Source organism: Neoarius graeffei, chromosome 13 (assembly GCF_027579695.1).
Source record: "Neoarius graeffei isolate fNeoGra1 chromosome 13, fNeoGra1.pri, whole genome shotgun sequence".
Lineage (NCBI taxonomy): Eukaryota > Metazoa > Chordata > Actinopteri > Siluriformes > Ariidae > Neoarius > Neoarius graeffei.
In genome coordinates, this window is record NC_083581.1 from 51747670 (window position 1) to 51770300 (window position 22631).

A 22631-nucleotide genomic window follows, 5' to 3' on the forward strand; every position below is an offset into this window, starting at 1 on the left:
GACAAAATAAACCTGAAATGCTTCATCACTGGGTGTCTTCAGTCCCTAAATATTCTGTAAGTGTTGTGAAAAGGAATGGCATCGTTGTAAAGTGGTAAATGCATTACCGTCACACTTTTAATTTGTTGTAAGAGTCAAAACTGAATTAAGTGTTTATTGGGGGGGGGGGAATATTCATGAGGTAAAACATCAAATAATATGCCGTTTTATTGTTGTGTAAATAATCGTTGACCTGTATTCAGTGTTCGAGCTAGTTTATTTTACCAGGGCACCACACCCTGCCCTCAAGTCCTGGCACCATGCACAAATTTATATGCGCCCTACTCAGAATTTTCCAAGCACCCAGCACATATGTTCCGCCATAGAAAATAAGGCCGAATCCCATTTCACCCCTTGGACCAACCCCTTAGCCCTTCCCCTCCATTTTGCGCGTTCACGTGAAGGGGTAGGGGTATCCCAATCCCAGTTAACGCGGAGGGGTAGGGGAAGGCGTAGGGCTTCTGTACCCCTCCAAACGGAGATTTTCCTGGAGCAGACTCCGAACGAAGGGGTTTGAGTGATTTCCCACAATGCCATGCGGATTTCAGAAAGATGGCGGTTCCCGCGGCGAAAGATTGTCATAAATGTATTTTCTCCATTATTTACGTGTTTTAAGTTGTTATCCAGAGGAAACACGCTGCTTGATTCGCTTTCGAGCTGAGAATGAGCAGCGATTTCTGAAATCCAAGCTGCTGCTAAAAAGCTTTGGGAGTGAGTATTGTTTTCGGTTGCTTTACTGCGTACGTTTTGTTCTGTTATTCTCGCTTTTATTGTTTACATGAGTGTTCTGACACCTCATTCTGTCGGATGTGGTGCACGAAGCGCCAAAGATATCCCATTCAGTGGTGTTAGTTAACAAATCACACCCTGCCAGCAGAGATTTCTGCCTCTGGCTCTGACTGTAGCGGCTGGTCGCAGCCAATGACGCGTCGCGTTTTGCTAACGTAAACGCTGACGGAGGTACGCGATGACGTATGCGATGACGTATGCGATCGTTGAAGGGCTATCCCAATACGTAAGGGTTGAATTTCAAGCCCTATCCCTTGTAGCTCAGTTTCAAGGAGAAGGGCCAAGGGGAAGGCGGAGGGGAAGGCGGAGGGGTAGGGGTAGAAATTAGAATTGGGATTGGGCCTAAGTGTGCCCTAACGAGTGTTACTGGCTTGCAGTGAAAGTAACGCATGTTGACCAGTTACAGTCATGCTCTGTCAACCATCCATCCATTATCTGTAGCTGCTTATCCTGTTCTACAGGGTCACAGGCAAGCTGGAGCCTGTCTCATCTGGCTGTGGGCGAGGCGGAGTACACCCTGGACAAGTTGCCAGGTTATCACAGGGCTGTTCTGTCCACCATTTTGTCTTATTACAACCACGAGCCAGTGAAGCAAGATGCATTTGAAAAGCAGCGATGCCTACAAAGGCGTGAAAGAAAAAAGCATTGGTAAAAGCAGCAAGGGGCTCACAGAACCTCCTGTGAGAAGTTTGCTCTGTAAATTGAGCTGGAATTTGAGGACTAAACACATCCAGTCAGAAGTTAGGGTCTATAGCTCTATATGTAGATCTATAGAAAATCTAGTCACTAACATTACCATGTTGGACTAGGTCTAATCTAGCATTAATATCCCGGACTAATATTAATGCTCAATTAACGCTATTAGTGTTACCATTATTAGTAGTATTAACTAATGTTAGACTGCCATGTCCGCACTACCTCATCTTAACAGCTGCTAGTTTGTTTATACTGCTTATTTCATGTTTACCTGCTATACCTCAAGTGCCCTTGACTGTTTGGTTATTTGAACCAATTTGTGTGTGTGTGAGTGTTTAGACTACGTCTAGTTCATATCTAGAGTGTTTGTACTGTTTATATTGTCTGTTTGAGTGTTTAGTCTGTGTGTAGTTCTTATCTAGTGTTTACACTGTTTATATTGTCCGAGTGTTTAGTCTATGTCTTGTTCTCATCTAGTGTTTATACTGTTTATTTATACTGTTTATATTGAGTGTTGGGCGGCACGGTGGTGTAGTGGTTAGCGCTGTCGCCTCACAGCAAGAAGGTCCTGGGTTCGAGCCCCATGGCCGGCGAGGGCCTTTCTGTGCGGAGTTTGCATGTTCTCCCCGTGTCCGCGTGGGTTTCCTCCGGGTGCTCCGGTTTCCCCCACAGCCCAAAGACATGCAGGTTAGGTTAACTGGTGACTCTAAATTGACCGTAGGTGTGAATGTGAGTGTGAATGGTTGTCTGTGTCTATGTGTCAGCCCTGTGATGACCTGGCGACTTGTCCAGGGTGTACCCCGCCTTTCGCCCGTAGTCAGCTGGGATAGGCTCCAGCTTGCCTGTGACCCTGTAGAAGGATAAAGCGGCTAGAGATAATGAGATGAGATGAGATATTGAGTGTTTAGTCTATGTCTAGTTCCTATCTAGAGTGTTTATACTGTTTGTTTTTTTCACTTATTCTATTTTTATTTATTGCATTGCCTGTTTGCGCCGTGGGTCAGAGAGGACTGAAATTTCATCTGTGCTGTGTGTCGAGCTTGTATAGCATATTTGACAATAAAGTTGACTTGACTTGACTTAATAGGTGATGGACAGATGTAAGTGCTGAAAGAGTTGATTGAAAAGCACATTAGCGAACCGTTCCAAAATGTCCTTAGGGATTCAAAATTCTTTCCGCGCAGAGCAAAAATGCGTGTTTACGAGTGACCGTTTGAGCGTGTGCGGATGTGACCTCATGAAGCATTGTATTAAACTGGTTAACTAAAGTTTCATATTTGCTTACTTTATTTTACAAAAGTAATCTACCTTGCATAGTTGCCCAGTATAGACCCCTTTCACATGACGTCACCGCGCCGCGAGATTTTGTTAGGCGCCATATTGGAAGACCAAGTACATGCACTCACAATATAAAACAAAGTACGAGCGAGAGTAAAGTGACACGATGGATGATAATTCTGGTTATGTGAGTACATTACCAGCTGCAGAAAGGGCACGGTATGTGGAGAAACTGGCTGTGATTGATGGGTTTGACCCATATGATAAGACTCGCGGCAAGGGAGAATGGAAACATAAGGAGGACCTGACACCAATTCTGCCATCTGTTTGCTACCCAGACGTTGTAAACTATTTGTTGTTTACACCCAGTGCCTACACTCAGTGTTCGAACTATGCCGATATTTTCGGGGGGTCCCTTTTTTCCCTTGGGGGGGGTGGCACTTGCGCTTGTCTCGGAGCGCGGATCTCCAAACACATGAGAAGCCTATCTTACGCACATATCACGCGGACTCCACACACGCATCGCGTCTGAAGTCATAACTCATCAGCGGAAATCGTGTCCGCATTGGCATGTTCAAAAAACAACCTCGCGTCAACAATGATACCACACGCAAGAAAAAAAAAAAACAGTCAGGCTACTCAACAACCAACCTGGCAGCAGCAAGCAAGCCCCAAACCATCCTAAATTATTATTAAATTGTAGAAGTCTGGGAGGCTTGCTCCTCATACAGTTATCAACTTGGGGCCAATTTAGCATGTTTTAAATCTGAATTTCTTGCGCTTGCTTACCTCAAAGTGTCCGCAGATCATGCACAGACTTATCCATTATATCCACAGTTTTTTGCCAAGTCTCACACAGGTTTCTTTCAAGTCTACTGTTGGGCCAATAAATCATAAATAAAACAGCTCAGATTTGTTTGTTTAAGTCGTTTGCCACTCCACTTTATTCTCGTGGGTTCACATACCGCTGCCGTTATTTCCCCCTAATCACGAGTTTGTTGGTCTTCCAAAATGGCGCAGGGTCTGTTTACTTCCGGTTTCGGGTGACGTCAGTGAAAGGGGTCGATAGCTAATTTTGCATGATGAATTATTTGTCTATAGTGATGTGTGCATAATTGCCCTAGATACATGAAAAATTGCCCGCAGTAATCATTGGCACTGTGCCCTGTTGGAAAGCGAGCTGGAAAACTAGTATTGCATTCAAATCATGGTTTTCAGTTTTTATTTCAATTTCAACTTACCTTCCCAACTTTTTCTCATTTTGGGTTGTATTTTTTTTTTTTTAATAAATCCTCCTCTTTTTATTTTATTTTTTAAATTTATGTTGATTAATGTTGTCCAGAATGGGAATGCCTCATCACTGGTGTATTATGTATGCTACTGATGACGCAACGAGTGGTGTCCCATTTCCTAGGAATAGATTTCAGCTTCCCTTCTCCTTGTAGCTCTGTTTTGAAGGACCACTACCCAGTTGAAGGCACTCCAAAACTAGGTGTAGGGAATTGGGATTGGCCAGGGGTAGGGAATTGGGATTGGGCCTTATATCGCGACCTCTTATTTTACGCCGGCGAGGGCCTTTCTGTGCGGAGTTTGCATGTTCTCCCCGTGTCCGTGTGGGTTTCCTCCGGGTGCTCCGGTTTCCCCCACAGTCCAAAGACATGCAGGTTAGGTTAACTGGTGGCTCTAAATTGACCGTAGGTGTGAATGTGAGTGTGAATGGTTGTCTGTGTCTATGTGTCAGCCCTGTGATGACCTGGCGACTTGTCCAGGGTGTACCCCGCCTTTCGCCCGTAGTCAGCTGGGATAGGCTCCAGCTTGCCTGCGACCCTGTAGAACAGGATAAAGCGGCTAGAGATGATGAGATGAGATGTTTGTGGACGCCTGACCATCACAGCCACATGTGCTTGTTGAACATTCAATATCAAGTCTTTCCTTTGCGGTTGAAACAACCTCCACTCTTCTGGGAAGATATTTTGGTGCGTGGCTGGGAATTTGTGCTCATTCAGCCACAAGAGCATTAGTGAGGTCTTGAAAGGAGTCCTGGTTTGCAGTCTGCATTCCAGTTCATCCCAAAGGTGTTCAGTGTGGTTGAGGTTAGGACTCCATGCAGGTCGCTCGAGTTTTTCCACCCCAGCCTTGTCCAACTATGTCTTCATGGATCATTATCATGCTGGAAAAGGTTTGGACCCCTTTAGTTCCAGTGAAGGGAGATTGGACAAGGACAGTTCTGGGTAACCGTTTGACAAAGGCCATTGGCCATATAATGTATACTGTGTGTTTTTTACTTTTATATATATAATTTTTTGTCCTTGGACAAAATGATTCTTGAGTGAAGAAACGTTCATTGCATTGCTGTTGAAATGCATGTGCATTGAAGAGACTGAAGTCTGAGTGTGTACGAATGCTAACCACTTTGCCTTTTTTGTTTCTCTCTTCAGTGTGATGAGTGTTTATGTTGGCAGCATGGCACATGCATGGGCCTGTATGAGGACAGTGTCCCTGACACCTATAGCTGCTACATCTGCAGGGACCCTCCTGGTGAGCTCACTTCATCTCCACTCTGAGAATTCTCACGGTGAAGGCTGTGAAAGAACTTTGGTTCCACGTTTAACTGTCCAGTGGTGCAGCACTAAATGCGTTATTTATGCTTGGGAGGGATATTGGGTGTCTTAGGATCGCAATCCTTATTTTGTTGCCCTTTTTTTTAAACCTTCTCTATAATGAAACTTTTGCGTTTGTCAGATGATGACTAATCAGTGATCATATTTATAACCATGATGGACTTAGTGCATATTCTGGACCAATTTTGTGGTTTTTTTATGAAGGTATGTCCCTTTACACACTCATCCAGAAGGGTAATTTTGCACAAGGCCATCTGTCTACAGCAGAAAAAAATAAAATAACAAAACATGTCTGGAAAAATCCCAAGGGAGTCTGGAGCCAGATTCGTGACGTCACCTGCGGAAGCGCCAGCAGGCTGCGAGAGCTTTGCACGGTTTCAGTGCACAGCCTGTGTAGACCAAGCGCTCCCATTTCTCTCTCATTGTCCGGTCTTTTGGGAAACGATGAGTACTAATCCCATCAAGATTGGTGTTGCTACACCCTCCTACGATACATCTGTTAACCATTTTAATAATTACGCGATAACGTTGAAGAAATTTGCAGAAAACCACCAGGTCGTTTTCTCATAAACAAACCAGCGCTGACGTAGGATTCAGAGGGAGGCGTCCCGCAGATGACGTCACGAAAATCAGTGTTTCCCGGGAAATCCAAATGCCAAGTTTTTTCAGAGGCGGACCAATTCGCCTCAAATGGCTTGATTTTCAAGTGAATTTTTCTGGTATTGCGCAAGGTAAAAAAATTGCAGAGAATGCAGAATGTTACAGATATTTGACCAAAGTTTAATAGAAAATAGGAGAATTACATTGATCTTGCTCCTGAATTTACCCGTGATGTGCACTTTAAGTCTTGTTTTGAAAGTTTTTGTTTCTGAATGCATTGTGTTTTAGCTCAGAGACAGAGTCAGCGCTACTGGTACGACAAGGACTGGCTCAGCAGCGGTCACATGTACGGCCTGCCCTTCTTAGAAGAAAATTACTCTCATCAGAATGGCAAGAAAATGGCAGCCACGCACCAGCTCTTGGGCGACGTGCACCGCGTGTTCGAAGTGCTCAACGGCCTCCAACTCAAAATGAGCATACTGCAGTAGGTTCAGAGGGTTTTTTCTTTTTCTTTTTTTCTTTTTTAAATTCACCAAGTAAAGGTTGTACAAGAAATTCTTTCCAACAATCAAGTGTCCAATATTTTATTTTTTTTTTAAAGAGCAACCTTCTTCATTATTGTTTACTTGTCATGTTTGGTGGAGAAACATGAAGCAGATTCAGGAGTAAATCTCAGCTATTCAACACCACTGATTCATGTTTTTTTTTTTTTTTTTTTCTTTCAGTTAAACAAAGACTAAAATGATGAGTAACTGAGATTTGGTAGAAAGACCATACCTGAAATTTCTCTTTTTGTTTCATACACAGCCCTCAGACGTGAATAAAAATTCATCCAGCAGAAAAGTCGGTTCGTTGAAGCAGAAAGGACGCAATATGTGAAAGAAGTGCCGTTGTTTCTAGCAGTGGTTACGTTAATTTTGTGCCCACGTTTTGTAGATGAACTTTGAATTAACAAGCCTCAGTCTTGTGAGCCATTTAAAGAAAAGGAGTGTGAGATTGAGGTCTCAGTCCATTTAACAAAAAAAAAAAAAAACCGCCATAGAGAACCGAGTCAGTAGCGGCCACACTGGACTTCTGCCTCGCTTGGTGAATATCTGGGAAAACTTGGCTACTTAAGCCACTGATTGTTAGAGGATTTGTAGTAAAATTTGAGGTTTTTCCTCTTTACCTGTTTGGATTCTCTTGTGAGCAATATTGGTTCCTGTGTTTAATGATGTGTACGCTGTTCCTCAGCCATTCATACTTGGCGCTGATTTAACTGACCTCACACGCACACATTTAACATCTTGAATGCTGCTTTTCATAGTTCATGGAAATTGTTAAATGCGTTTGTGCTTTTATTTACTATTTATGTATGTATTCCACTTATTGCATTTCATCTGTCTGGGACACAGCTACCACATCATTTCTGAGCTAGCTTTCTCTTTGTAATGAATCCTGTATGTTTTGTCTGATAGGGCTCAGGCTCACCCAGACCTGAAACTGTGGCGGCAGCCCTGGAAGTCCTCCGATGGCATAATCAGGAAGGGGACGGGGCATTCCGGCATGACCACTCCCTCTCCCTCCTCCCCTCATGCCGTGGACTCCACAGATGGTGAGCAGGTCAATTCCAAACAGCCCGTGCCTCCCACCTGTTCCTTCCAGACGTCTTACATCAGCAGCGAGCACTGCTACCAAAAGCCACATGCGTATTATCCGGCACTGGAGCAGCGGCTGGTGGTGGAGACCCGCAGCACAGAGGAGCTTCTGGAACTCGAGACGCGCAAACTGCAGCTGACCAACGCTAAGGTGGTCTAACAATGCACTGTTGTTGATGTGTTTTGGGTTAGATTTGTTTATCTGGGGCCAGCTGACCAAGAGCAGTTGGATAACGTGAATTCTGGACCCTTTCTGTTGAGTCTAGCCTTCCAAGTTGGGATAAGACGGAAAAAACCAGTCGTTTTTAACTTAAAAACGAGAATAGCTAAATGAGATTGTAACTAAATGAGCCTTGAACAAACAGAACATCAGTCATGTTTTAATGTTCCCACTTCTTGCTGCTTCAAAGTCTCAGTCTTCATGCCTCTAATTTCTTAAAAGCAGTCTAACGTCTCTGCTGATTCATGGTTGTGATTCCCTCCCAGCTGAAAGCTTGAAGCTTTATGATGGGACAGAGTAGCTTTAGATCAATACACCATGCTCTAGATGGGCCCACTGCATACTAATGTAACATGATTGATTGATTTGTTATTAGGAGTTGGAGTGTCGCATGAAGCTGCTGGCGGCAGCTGAAAGAGAGAAGAGTTACACAGCACATGTTAAGGAAGAGGAGCCTGACCCAGTGACTCATGACTCCAAACCTGACCCTGACCTCCTCCTACACCGGCAGTGGCAACTGAACCTGCTAGAGCACATCGAGGCCGTGCAGGACGAGGTCAGCCACAGGATGGACCTCATAGAAAGGGAGCTGGATGGTGAGCATTGAACCAACCCTGACCTGGGTTTCTTTCTTTCTTTCTTAATCAGAATTTTAAAAAAATCTGATTAGAAACAGCTGAGCGGAAAAAAAAAAAAAACACACACATTTGGTTGATGTAGAAATGCAAAGTTTTTGTTGAGGAGACCATGTGATTGTATGTCCAAACTGCTCAGGAACATGCTGAGTAATGCATTATAGCAGCGTTTCTCAACCTTTTTTCAGTCACGGCACCCTTCAGAAGTATGCAAATTCTCAAGGCACCCCCATATAAAATATACGCAGTCACGCTGACCATACGCTGACCCCGGCAGTGACGTTGTGACATGGGAAAGGGGGCCGTGAGACACATTTTGATGATGCATGAGGCGGCGATGATCTGCATTAGTGTAACTATCGTTTTTTGGAATTTTAATTCATTTTATTTATTTCAATGTTAAAATATATCATTTTTTGACGGCACCCCTAACGAAGCCAGACGGCACCCCAGGGTGCCGCGGCACCCCGGTTGAGAAAGGCTGCGTTATAGTATGTATACTCTACAGCAGGGGTCTTCAATCCTATCCACAAAGGGCCAGTGTGGCTGCAGGCTTTCATTCCAACCAAGCAGGAGCTACACCTGATTTCACTTGTTTAATCATTTCACCCTCGTCTCCAGTCAACAATCAAGTGAGCCTCCAATTTGGCTGTAATGAAAGCCTGCAGCTACACCGGCCCTTTGCGGATAGGATTGAAGACCCCTGCTCTACAGAATAGTGTTTTTTATTTGTGTCAGAAATGTTTGATTAAAATCTCAGTTCCACTCCTGTTATGACGTGCATCCAAAAGCCACCAGTAGGAGGACGGCACAGAATTATGTAAAACTCAAAGGGACATCTACCCTGTTGTGTGTGTTTTTTTTTGTTTTGTTTTTTTTTTTTCCCAATGCCAAAATATAAATGAAACATGGATGTTTATGTAATTTATCACTTCAGACTCATTTTGAAGAATAATTACCTTATAAGGGTACAACAATGCACTCTGGTCATGATTCGATTTGGTTCATGATACTGGCTTTAGAATTTCAAATCGATTCTCAGAATAATGGGCGGCATGGTGGTGTAGTGGTTAGCGCTGTCGCCTCACAGCAAGAAGGTCCGGGTTCGAGCCCCGTGGCCGGCGAGGGCCTTTCTGTGCGGAGTTTGCATGTTCTCCCCGTGTCCGCGTGGGTTTCCTCCAGGTGCTCCGGTTTCCCCCACAGTCCAAAGACATGCAGGTTAGGTTAACTGGTGACTCTAAATTGACCGTAGGTGTGAATGTGAGTGTGAATGGTTGTCTATGTGTCAGCCCTGTGATGACCTGGCGACTTGTCCAGGGTGTACCCCGCCTTTCGCCCGTAGTCAGCTGGGATAGGCTCCAGCTTGCCTGCGACCCTGTAGAACAGGATAAAGCGGCTACAGATAATGAGATGAGATGAGATTCTCAGAATATTTTGAACAAAATTTGCCCATTTTCCATGGCCTTTGTTTAAACTGTACTGAAGACCCCTTTTTACAGCTATAACGTGTAACCACATAGCATATTAATGCATGTTGGTTGTTGCAGTCCAGAGCTATCAGATTATCAGACTTTATTAGTGCAGATCGCAGGCTCTCCATGAAAGAGCGCCATCACATGACCAGCGTGCTCTCTGTATATTTTAACTTTATGGGTTGTACAGACAGTGGTTAGCACTGTCGCCTCACAGCAAGAAGATCCTGGGTTCAAGCCCAGCAGCCGATGAGGGCCTTTCGGTGTGGAGTTTGCATGTTGTCCGCGTGGGTTTCCTCCGGGTGCTCCGGTTTCCTAGTCTGGCTAACGCAACTTCAAAGCTCTGCGAGCATTAGTCTGGCAAAGATATTAAGCCCAACCGTTTCCCAAAGCGCGTGGTTGACCCGCCTCCCTGAAATGCCTCAGTTTGCTACTGGTCGAAGCCAGAAAAAGCTGTGACGAAGCTTAAACCAATCACATCACTCTTTCCTCTGACGTATGTGACGCGACGGAAACTGCTTGAGTAACAGGAAGAAGATAAATACCTCCAGGGCTGCTCTTTGCTCCGTTTTCAATGAGAACTTCCCGTTGAATGCTTTCAATACAGCATCTACCGCTGTGTCAAAGGCTTGCCGCTGCTCCATGTTCGTAATGTTTCTAGTGAATGAAGCGCTTCCGGCATAGATTCTGTAAACAATCTGTGGCTTCCGGTCGCAGTTCTACTACGTCACTGCCTTGAACACGCCTCTACCCAGGGCCGTTGGAGATGCTCAAAGTTGATTGGCTCCCGATTTTTCGGGAGCTTGGAAGAGCTGGAGATAGCTTGCCTTGCCAGACTAAGTTTGCAACAGGCCCCCGTGTTGCATCACACTTAGGATGGGCGGGCCCAGGCTACCGGTTTCCCCCACAGTGCAAAGACATGCAGGTTAGGCTAATTGGTGGCTCTAAATTGACCGTAGGTGTGAATGGTTGTTTGTGTCTATGTGTCAGCCCTGCGACTTGTCCAGGGTGTACCCCGCCTCTCGCCCATAGTCAGCTGGGATAGGCTCCAGCTTGCCTGCGACCCTGTAGAACAGGATAAGCAGCTACAGATAATGGATGGATGGATGGATGGATGGATGGGTTGTGCAGATTGGGCCCTCTGGTGTTCAAACCGTGCAACTGCATTGCATGCATAAAAGCTGATTTCCACAATGTGAGTCTGTTACACCTCTATCTCATTTTATACACAAGCACAGATCACATTGGCTGGTTGGTGGGCGTAAGTAGAACATAGAAATTTTCTTTAATTGCAGGTCAATTATTAGAAGATCTTCATGATGGAACTTGATTTGAAGAACGTTATCGCGCAGTCTGTTCTTGACTGCAGCCAAGATTTTATCGCAGTCATCTTGTATACAGTGTGATAAGTAATAACCTTAAAAGACTACTGAACTTGGACACAATGGGTTTAGTCTTTTATCTGACAGTGGTGTTGGAGAAGAGGACGCTGTCCAAAATAAAAACAATCTTAGACTGTCCTTCCCACCCTCTACATGAGGAGCTGATCAGCCACAGGAGCACCTTCAGTAAACTGCTGATTCTTCCACGCTGCACAATTGAGAGACACAGGAAATCATTCCTACCTGTTGCTGTCAGGCTGTACAATGCCACTGTATAACTGTGGTACACGGTCTTACCATGTAACCTTAACTCGGGTGCAGTATACACTACCGTTCAAAAGTTTGGGGTCACTTTGAAATGTCCTTATTTTTGAAAGAAAAGCAGTGTTCTTTTCAATGAAGATCCCTTTAAAGGAACAGTCCACCGTACTTCCATAATGAAATATGCTCTTATCTGAATTGAGACGAGCTGCTCCGTACCTGTCCGAGCTTTGCGCGACCTCCCAGCCAGTCAGACGCAGTCAGACGCGCTGTCACTCCTGTTAGCAATGTAGCTCGGCTCAGCATGGCCAATGGTATTTTTTGGGGCTGTAGTTAGATGCGACCAAACTCTTCTGCGTTTTTCCTGTTTACATAGGTTTATATGACCAGTGACATGAAACAAGTTCAGTTACACAAATTGAAACGTAGCGATTTTCTATGCTATGGAAAGTCCGCACTATAATGACAGGCGTACTAACACCTTCTGCGCGCTTCGGCAGCGCATTGATATCTGAGCTCCGTATCAATGCGCTGCCGAAGCGCGCAGAAGGTGTTAGTACGCCTGTCATTATAGTGCGGACTTTCCATAGCATAGAAAATCGCTACGTTTCAATTTGTGTAACTGAACTTGTTTCATGTCACTGGTCATATAAACCTATGTAAACAGGAAAAACGCGGAAGAGTTTGGTCGCATCTAACTACAGCCCCAAAAAATACCATTGGCCATGCTGAGCCGAGCTACATTGCTAACAGGAGTGACAGCGCGTCTGACTGACTGGGAGGTCGCGCAAAGCTCAGGCAGGTACGGAGCAGCTCGTCTCAATTCAGATAAGAGCATATTTCATTATGGAAGTACGGTGGACTGTTCCTTTAAACTAATCAGAAATCCACTCTATACATTGCTAATGTGGTAAATGACTATTCTAGCTGCAAATGTCTGGTTTTTGGTGCAATATCTCCATAGGTGTATAGAGGCCCATTTCCAGCAACTCTCACTCCAGTGTTCTAATGGTACAATGTGTTTGCTCATTGCCTCAGAAGGCTAATGGATGATTAGAAAACCCTTGTACAATCATGTTAGCACAGCTGAAAACAGTTGAGCTCTTTAGAGAAGCTATAAAACTGACCTTCCTTTGAGCAGATTGAGTTTCTGGAGCATCACATTTGTGGGGTCGATTAAACGCTCAAAATGGCCAGAAAAATGTCTTGACCTATATTTTCTATTCATTTTACAACTTATGGTGGTAAATAAAAGTGTGACTTTTCATGGAAAACACAAAATTGTCTGGGTGACCCCAAACTTTTGAACGGTAGTGTATGTATATGGGAATCATTGTATATAAAATCACTTCATTTTGCTTTTACTTAAGTTGTTGAACTTTATTTAAATTTATTTTATTCCTTTTTTTTAAGACTGTTTTATCTTCTATTTTTAGACATGTTTACTACTACTTTGATTCAGGAGCTTGGTTGCAAATTTGAATTTCCCTCCGGGGATTAATAAAGTTATTCTGAGTCTGAAATATCCACTCGCTATCCATCTTACTTGAAACATCTGTCAGAAACCCTGCAGTGAAAATGACAAACTGCCCAAAACTCGGTCTTTTTAAAAAAAAAACTAAATACGCTGTCAGAATATGGCAGCATTTCATACATATGTGGGTTTGGTACACAACTATACTTGGCTGATGCTTTTGACTGCGTAATCATTGATGCATCCTTTCCAGGATAATTGTATAAAATTTAATTGATGGAATTTTTTTTTTTTTTTGGTGAACATACAGTTATTAATGACTCCGTGTCTGGATGAATAAAACACACCTGTTCTTTCTGTCCTTTTGTTCAGTTTTAGAAAGTTGGCTGGACTACACAGGTGAGCTGGAGCCTCCGGACCCTCTGGCTCGTCTCCCGCAGCTCAAACACCGCATCAGACAGCTACTGACTGACCTGGGAACAGTGCAACAAATTGCATTGTGCTCCTCATCCACATGAGGGGGTCATCGCACACAGATTTCCTCAGAAACGTACGGCAGAAGAGAGGTGGAATTTAAAAAGAGAGACTTGAACCTGAGCTAAAGCTGAAAAATAAGTGGTATCGGTGCTGTGGGAAAACTGCGAGCCAAAACAAACCAACCCCTGAGAGTAAAAAGGAGAGAGAAATTACTTGAATGTTTCATATGTTAAAAGGGTTGTATGTAATTCAGGGTTGTGGTTCAATTTTGGGCATCATTAATGCCTCGTTTTTGTTATTATTATTATTTTTTTTGAAGGACTATAATGTTTATGGCATTACATGCAAGGGATATTATTTTGGTTATTTTAAGCACTTAAATTTGTTTATCATCTAAAGTTCTATTTTTTATTTTAGTTGGTTGGTTGGTTGATTTTTTTTTTTTGTTCTCCACTGCGTTGCGAAAGTTATGCAAAACCACCTTTTCATATGTGACCTGTTTATCAAGAACTGTTTGAATATTTGACATCTTCAGGTGAAGAGACTCTCTGAGGCAGCGACTGTGGTTTTGTAAGTAAACATGGAAATGTTTAAAGGAACATATATTTTAATCTCAAAGTACTTGCGTCTTGCTTTTATATTTGTATTAAAAATAGACAGTGTAAATTTGCCTATATGTAAACTTTAATTCATGTTTCTGGTTGTTTTTGTTCTTTTCCATTTGATCAAAATTGTAATGTTATTGACTGTGACTAAGTCTCCATTCATAACCACAATAATGATGATGAGGATGCCGATGATTAACTTTTTATCCTGTGTAAATTCTGTAGTACTGTTCCTCTCGTGTCTGCCTCGGTTTTGGACATGATTACTTGTATTTGTTTCCTAGGAATGCATATTTAACGAGCACAAAAGGTGTTTTTGTTTTTTCCCTTCATTTTCTTTTCACAAGCTCTTAGAGTATGCTGTAATATTATTTCTGTCCCCCCCCCCAAATTTCCATTTTTGGGCACGAGTTGCCTTTTTAACTTATTGAGAATTTAAGTTATTGATTCAGCTGTGGGTTTTGTTTGTTTGTTTGTTTGTTTGTTTGTTTGTTTGTTTGTTTAAAAATGCCCACAGTGTCTGTCTGTCCGTCATTCAGCTAGAACGGTGCATGTCGGAGGAGCAGATGGACTCTCCGTTTGTGTTCAGCAAGAGAGTGTCAGAGTTCAGTGCTCATACCCCAAAGTATTTTTCATTTTAATTTCAGTTCTTAACCTGCACTTGATATTCCAGAGCAACACATTCAGATGCAAAAAATGTCTACGGTTTTCAAATCTGATCCTACAAGGAAGAGGGTAGATATTGTTTTATATTTTTCTAAACTTAATGCTTTTCTTCGTGTAGCCAGTGAGCTGTATGCAGCCTGTCCTCTGTACTTTCACTTGGCCGTGCATTGTCTCATCGTGTGTCCCCCTTCTTACATCACTAGTCACTGGCAGTACAGTAATCAGACGTTGTTTTATAAAACTTGATTTTTTTTTTTTTTAAAGCACTTTGTGTGGCGTCCAAATTCTTCTGGACTTCTCAAGTAAAAAAAAAAAAAAATCCCTTCTCCAACCTGCCGTGGAAACAGGAGAAGTTCCTTGTTGAGCATAATACATTAGCTGAAGCCAAGGAAGAAAAAAAAAAAAAAAGTCTTGTCAGCTCAGCTTCTACAAGTCTGTGGTTAGTGTGCCGTTTGTATGCCTGGTTATGTTTATATTCTCTGGGGGTGTGATAATCTCCATCGTGCCTCCTCTTTATTTTGGTTTAAATCTCCTTAAGGCATATTTACAATATCTGGGCTGCTGTTGTTGCTAAACCGTATGGAATTGCAGTTGAGGCTCAGGGGAACAAATGCATTTTTAATTGCGTGTCTTAAAAAAAAAATAAAGTAGGACTTTGTGGCTTTTGGTGAAGATGTTTTGGTATGGAGTAATTGAAAATCTGTAAATGTGAGATCTCATTCGTGCTGCAGTTCTCAAAGTGAAGTCCAGGGACCCACAAGTGTCTGTGAGGTATATCCAAGGGACCTGGATATATAGTCTAGGACCTGGCTTAGACCTGTATGTACATAATTTAGGAGAGGATAACTCGGCTCCTTATAGGCTAATTTGAATCCAAGGAATAACTTAGGATGTGAGCCAAAATTGCTACCTGGAGTGAACAGCCTGAAAATTACCAATCTGTTAAACATTTATGCTCTCAAGATATTGCTGCTTACGGAAGTACTAAGTTTTATTTTGTATTTTTCTCTTTAACATTCCATTGATCATAATAGTATGATTTGAAAATACAATTTCTTTATATTAATCAAATGCTTGCTTTCTTATACTCTCCTAAATTATGTGCATAGGTCTGCCAATTCCATGATTTCATGTTTGAGGTAGGGTTTTCTCATGTTTTCTGTAAAACTGCAATGTGGGCTTTTTTTTTTTTTTTTAAACCATGACCATAGCTTGTTCCCTTTTCTTTCAAGCATGAAAATGAGGTCACTAATGGATTCCCCATACCCAAAAACCCATAAAATGAGGTATTGCACATACTTCTGTGGTCAGTGGTACAAAAATTATTTTCAATATGGCTACCGGCAGCCATCTTGGATTGGTGATTTTTGGCCCGTTTGCCCCGGATCGTGATTTTGGCACACATCCCAAGTTGTTCCTTGGGTTCAAATTAGCCTATAACAGTAGAGTTATCCTCTCCTAAATTAATATCACATAATGAAAGTTATGGGGTCTGAGCACTAAAGTCAACTCAGACCTAATGGGTTATATTATTGGAAATTTCAGGAACAGAAAGATCTATGCTCCAAGAAGTCATTAAAAATCATTTTTTGTAAAATAAATGTACATGGTGGGGATCCATGGAATTTCTTTTCCAGTTTAAGGGGTCCCTGGCTACAACCAGCATGACAGTCATTGCATTCAGTAGATTTTATTTCAGTTATTTAGAAATACTCACCTACAATTCAAGTACCTGGGGTCAGCTGTGCAGGAAAATGGGGGCTGCGAGAGTGAGGTGAGAAAGAGAGTGCAAGCAGGGTAGAGCAGTTGGAGAAGGATTTTGGGAGTCATTTGTGATAGGAAAGTCCCAGCAAAAGTGAAAGGTGTGTATATATATATATATATATATATATATATATATATATATATATATATATATATAGAGAGAGAGAGAGAGAGAGAGAGTAGTGAGACCAGCTGTGATGTATGGATTGGAGACCGTACCCTTAACGAAGAGACAGGAGGCAAAGTTGGAGGTGGCGGAGTTGAGGATGTTGAGGTTTGCGATGGGAGTGACAAGGTTAGACAGGATAAGGAACGAGCACATCAGAGGGACAGCACATGTGGAGAGCTTGGGAATTAAGCTAAGAGAGATGAGACTGAGATGACGTGGGCACATCCTGAGAAGAGATGCAGAGCATGTGGGAAGGAGAATGTTGAGGATGGAGCTGCCAGGCAAACGAAAATGAGGAAGGCCAAAGAGGAGATACAGTGGTGCTTGAAAGTTTGTGAACCCTTCAGAATTTTCTATATTTCTGCATAATTATGACCTAAAACATCATCAGATTTTCACACAAGTCTTAAAAGTAGATAAAGAGAACCCAGTTAAACAAATGAGAAAAATATTATACTTGGTCATTTATTTATTAAGGAAAATGATCCAATATTACATATCTGTGAGTGGCAAAAGTATGCGAACTTTTGCAATTGTACTGCAATAACTGCAACTAAATGTTTCTGGTAACTGTTGATCAGTCCTGCACACCAGCTTGGAGGAATTTTAGCCCGTTCCTCTGTACAGAACAGCTCAACTCTGGGATGCTGGTGGGTTTCCTCACATGAACTGCTCACTTCAGGTCCTTCCACAGCATTTCGATTGGATTAAGGTCAGGACTTTGACTTGGCCATTCCAAAACATTAACTTTGTTCTTCTTTAACCATTCTTTGGTAGAACGATTTGTGTGCTTAGGGTCGTTGTCTTGCTGCATGACTCACCTTCTCTTAAGATTCAGTTCATGGACAGATGTCCTGACATTTTCCTTTAGATTTCGCTGGTATAATTCAGAATTCATTGTTCCATCAATGATGGCCAGCCGTCCTGGCCCAGATGCAGCAAAACAGGCCCAAACCATGATACTACCACCACCATGTTTCACAGATGGGATAAGGTTCTTATACTGGAATGCAGTGTTTTCCTTTCTCCAAACATAACGCTTCTCGTTTAAACCAAAAAGTTCTATTTTGGTCTCATCCATCCACATAGCGTTTTTCCAATAGCGTTCTGGCTTGTCCACATGATCTGCAGACAAGCAGCAATGTTCTTTTTGGAGAGCAGTGGCTTTCTCCTTGCAACCCATTGTTTATTAGTGCTTTTTTCCATTTTATATTGTGTAGTTTATCTGTTATTTTGTTTTTATCTGTTTATTTTATCTGCTTTATTCTTGTAAAGTGTCCTTGAGTGTCATGAAAGGCGCTTATAAATAAAATTTATTATTGTTGTTGTTCAGTGTTCTCCTGATGGTAAACTCATGAACATTAGCCAATGTGAGAGAGGCCTTCAGTTGCTTAGAAGTTACCCTGGGGTCCTTTGTGACCTCGCCGACTATTACACACCTTGCTCTTAGAGTGATCTTTGTTGGTCGACCACTCCTGGGGAGGGTAACAATGGTCTTGAATTTCCTCCATTTGTACACAATCTGTCTGACTGTGGATTGGTGGAGTCCAAACTCTTTAGAGATGGTTTTGTAACCTTTTCTAGCCTGATTAGCATCAACAACGCTTTTTCCGAGGTCCTCAGAAATCTCCTTTGTTCGTGCCATGATACACTTCCACAAACATGTGTTGTGAAGATGATAGATCCCTGTTCTTTAAATAAAACAGGGCGCCCATTCACACCTGATTGTCATCCCATTGATTGCAAACACCCGACTCTAATTTCACCTTCAAATGAACTGCTAATCCTAGAGGTTCACATACTTTTCCCACTCACATATATGATCATTTTCCTTAGTAAATAAATGACCAAGTATAATATTTTTGTCTCAACTGGGTTCTCTTTATCTACTTTTAGGACTTGTGTGAAAATCTGATGATGTTTTAGGTCATATTTATGCAGAAATAGAGAAAATTCTAAAGGGTTCACAAACTTTCAAGCACCACTGTGTATGGATGGGGTGAGAGAGGACATGAAAGTGGTAGAGAAGGATGCGGAAGCCAAAAGAAGAAGAAGAAGAAGAAGAAGAAATACTCACCTACAGGAGTTAAAAAAAAAAAAGTAATTTTTTTTTTATATATATTCTAGAGAATAAATGTGCTGTAAACTGGCCCACTGCGCCATGAGGTGGGCTGAATCCTAAATAGCTCTTTACTGTATTTACACTGCACTACGTAGTGTAAAGAAAAATCATTACGTCATACGTGTTGTAGTGGGCTTGTCTAGCCATTTGGGATACAACCAAGGGTTGCTCTTGACTCCGCCCCCTCGAGTAGCATCGGCGTCCCTCAGAGCGGAGATGAGCAGACTAGCTCAGTGAGCTACAAGCGCGCGCACGCTCACTTACTCACTCTCTCACACCGCGGTTTATTCCTCTCGGGTTTCTTCGAGCAAAACGGTGAGTGTTTTCTAATTTTATTCACCTGTAGACAGTCGGGCAAGTTTTTAAATCATTTCTAAGATTTAATTTGCTGGCATTTTTTATAACAGAGTGAACTAACGCGCGTACGAGCTGCAGCTTCAGTCGCTCTGCTCGTTGCTAACCGTTAGCTCCACCTCAGCGAGATAACTAGCTGTCAGGCTACTGAGCTAGCTGTCATGAACCGCTCACCTTCAGCCTCAACGCAGATAACATACTGAGATTAGATACCTTACAAATAGATGCTCACAAGCCGTTGTAAGCTCTCAGGAAGTATGAATGCTGAATAAACTCCTCCTGTATGGAGCTAGCTGGCTAAGCAGTGTCCACTCGGGCTCAATGCCAGAAGGTCACTCACTCACTCACTCACTCAGCTCCTCTCCATTACAGCCAGCAGGTTACTGTTATTGTGCTTCACTACACACACACACGGGTTATTTATCCAAAGTAACTTTTTTTTTTTTAACCAGCTAAATACACTCAGTAAATTTTCTTATTAGTTTGAACACGTCGAGTTTATCCACAGCTCAGCATTATGGTGTTTGTGATGTGGTGCAGATGATTTCCATGTCAGTGACTACAGCACAAAATATTCAGAAATATAAGGCTCTGCTCATAATGAGACACTTTTTTTTTTTTAAATGTGCTGTATGTATTCAGTGCTGTTGAATTTGGTCAGAAGGGGTTGATTTAGTTTTCTGTAACAGCAGCTCTGATAGGAATCAAAAGTCACAGCTAGCTTTGGATAAAATGACCATGTTGATATCTTAATACATTTACAATATGCTTTTCTGATATAATCAGTGATATTGTGTGTGGGTGTTTTTAAATACTCCAGTGTTCTCCACTTTTCAAAAATAAAAGGTGATGGTGGGGGTTTGGGGGCCGCGGCAGAGCCCCGGTAAGGGGTCAGGGGGACGATGAAGCTGACAGACTTTGGGCATTTCTGATATAATCAGTGATAGTGTGTGTGTGGGTGTTTTTAAATACCGTATTTTTCGGACTATAAGTCGCACTTTTTTTTCATGGTTCGGCTGGCCATGCGACTTATACTCCGGTGCGACGTATATATGTTTTTTTTTTTTTTTTCTTCACCGCGGAATAACTGGAGCTGATGCTGAGTCTGACGACAGCCACGCAGAAGAAGAGGAAACGGCGCTTCATCTGCCGCTGGAGTTGGCAGAGTTGTTCAGAAGCGACACCGAGGATGAGGAATTCAATGGATTTGCTGATTTGGAGTGAAATCATCAGCTTGATAAACTTGATTGACCTGTGTTTTATTATTAATGATAGGCCTATAGTTATTTAAATAAGTTATGTAGTGATTTTAGGCAGTGCTTAATTTGTGAAGTGGGAGGTCCCGGAACGCAGGAGGTGGGTGGGTCCGGCGACTCAAAAAAAAAAGGCGGGGGGTGGTTTACTATAACTTTACGCACATGCGCTTATTGTGTGTGTAAAATAATAATAATAATAATAATAATAATAATAATAATATCAGACATTATGATCTTAGAAAACGCTTTAGTGACAGTTACAGACAGTAATATGTCGTGATATTATATTATAAAATATTAATTTTTATTAGTCTATATATTAAATTATATATTACATTTATCTTCTAAAATAACAGACTGTACTCATCACAACCGGTTTATTTCACCATTGGAGATCAGATCACACAAGACATGAGTTAAATGACTCATTTTAAGGATTTAAGTAGGGGATTTAAAAGCGGTTGTTGTTGTTGTTTTTTCACTAGACGGTTGTTTTTACTACCGTACCTGTCTTTGGAGATGATATACCTATAGCTTACTTGACCTCTGATTTGATTAAATAAAATTCGACAAAAATGAAGAATGACACTCCTCGATGATGACTACAGCTTTAATAACACAGATGAAAGAGCCATGGGGCGATAATAAGCCCTACCGGTAAAAATATTCTAAAAGCAAACTGATTAATGCATCGGTAATATCTACTAATATTAGTTATAATAATAATAATATAGGCTATTAGTAATAACGATAGTGATGGTATTAAAGATAGTAGTAGATATTTAAAATAATCAGACTAGGCTACTTACAGAGCAAAGGGCGCGTTATCACTGCTCAGCTGTTCGTTTATTAAATAAACAATGCAGTCGCGCAGTAACCACGCACTGCTTATCAGATAGAATCACAGATTCTATGGATAGAATAACCCTTCAAAAAAGTGCGACTTATAGTCCGGTGCGACGTATATATGTTTTTTTCGTCTTCATAATGCATTTTTTGGCTGATGCGACTTAAACTCCGGAGCGACGTATCTCATCTCATTATCTCTAGCCGCTTTATCCTTCTACAGGGTCGCAGGCAAGCTGGAGCCTATCCCAGCTGACTACGGGCGAAAGGCGGGGTACACCCTGGACAAGTCGCCAGGTCATCACAGGGCTGACACATAGACACAGACAACCATTCACACTCACATTCACACCTACGGTCAATTTAGAGTCACCAGTTAACCTAACCTGCATGTCTTTGGACTGTGGGGGAAACCGGAGCACCCGGAGGAAACCCACGCGGACACGGGGAGAACATGCAAACTCCACACAGAAAGGCCCTCGCCGGCCCCGGGGCTCGAACCCAGGACCCGGAGCGACGTATAGTCCGGAAAATACGGTACTCACTCCAGTGTTCTCCGCTTTTTCAAAATAAAAGGTGGTGGCGGGGGTTTGGGGGCCGCCTAAGCTCCCCAATGGGGTCCAGGGGCAGAGCCCTGGTAAGGGGTCAGGGGGACGATGAAGCTGACGGACTTTGGGCTTTTCTGATATAATCAATGATAGTGTGCGTGTGGGTGTTTTTAAATACTCCAGTGTTCTCCACTTTTCAAAAAATAAAAGGTGATGGTGGGGGTTTGGGGGCCGCGGCAGAGCCCCGGTAAGGGGTCAGGGGGACGATGAAGCTGACAGACTTTGGGCATTTCTGATATAATCAGTGATAGTGTGGGTGTTTTTAAATACTCACTCCAGTGTTCTCCGCTTTTTCAAAATAAAAGGTGGTGGCGGGGGTTTGGGGGCCGCCTAAGCTCCCCAATGCGGTCCAGGGGCAGAGCCCTGGTAAGGGGTCAGGGGGACGATGAAGTTGACGGACTTTGGGCTTTTCTGATATAATCAATGATAGTGTGCGTGTGGGTGTTTTTAAATACTCCAGTGTTCTCCACTTTTCAAAAATAAAAGGTGGTGGCGGGGGTTTGGGGGCCACCTAAGCCCCCAATGGGGTCCAGGGGCAGAACCCTGGTAAGGGGTCAGGGGGACGATGAAGCTGACGGACTTTGGGCTTTTCTGATATAATCAGTGATATTGTGTGTGGGTGGGTGTTTTTAAATACTCCAGTGTTCTCCACTTTTCAAA

The 22631-nt window shown here is 42.6% G+C and overlaps 2 protein-coding genes across 5 annotated transcripts in view; both read left to right on the forward strand.

Moving 5' to 3' along the window:
- The window catches only part of phf20b (PHD finger protein 20, b), a 68679-nt gene extending 50562 nt beyond the window's left edge, over window positions 1–18117 (forward strand). For all 3 annotated transcript variants that reach the window (XM_060938002.1, XM_060938004.1, XM_060938003.1), the window contains exons 14-18: window positions 5241–5340; window positions 6312–6507; window positions 7481–7811; window positions 8257–8476; window positions 13477–18117. In XM_060938002.1, coding sequence (XP_060793985.1) covers window positions 5241–5340; window positions 6312–6507; window positions 7481–7811; window positions 8257–8476; window positions 13477–13622 — 993 coding nt within the window. In that variant the 3' untranslated portion in view covers window positions 13623–18117. The remainder of the gene's footprint in view (window positions 1–5240; window positions 5341–6311; window positions 6508–7480; window positions 7812–8256; window positions 8477–13476) is intronic.
- A 990-nt stretch (window positions 18118–19107) lies between these two features.
- ndrg3b (ndrg family member 3b) overlaps window positions 19108–22631 on the forward strand; it is a 143579-nt gene continuing 140055 nt past the window's right edge. For both annotated transcript variants that reach the window (XM_060938005.1, XM_060938006.1), the window contains exon 1: window positions 19108–19222. The gene's annotated coding sequence lies outside the window, so the exon portion shown is untranslated. The remainder of the gene's footprint in view (window positions 19223–22631) is intronic.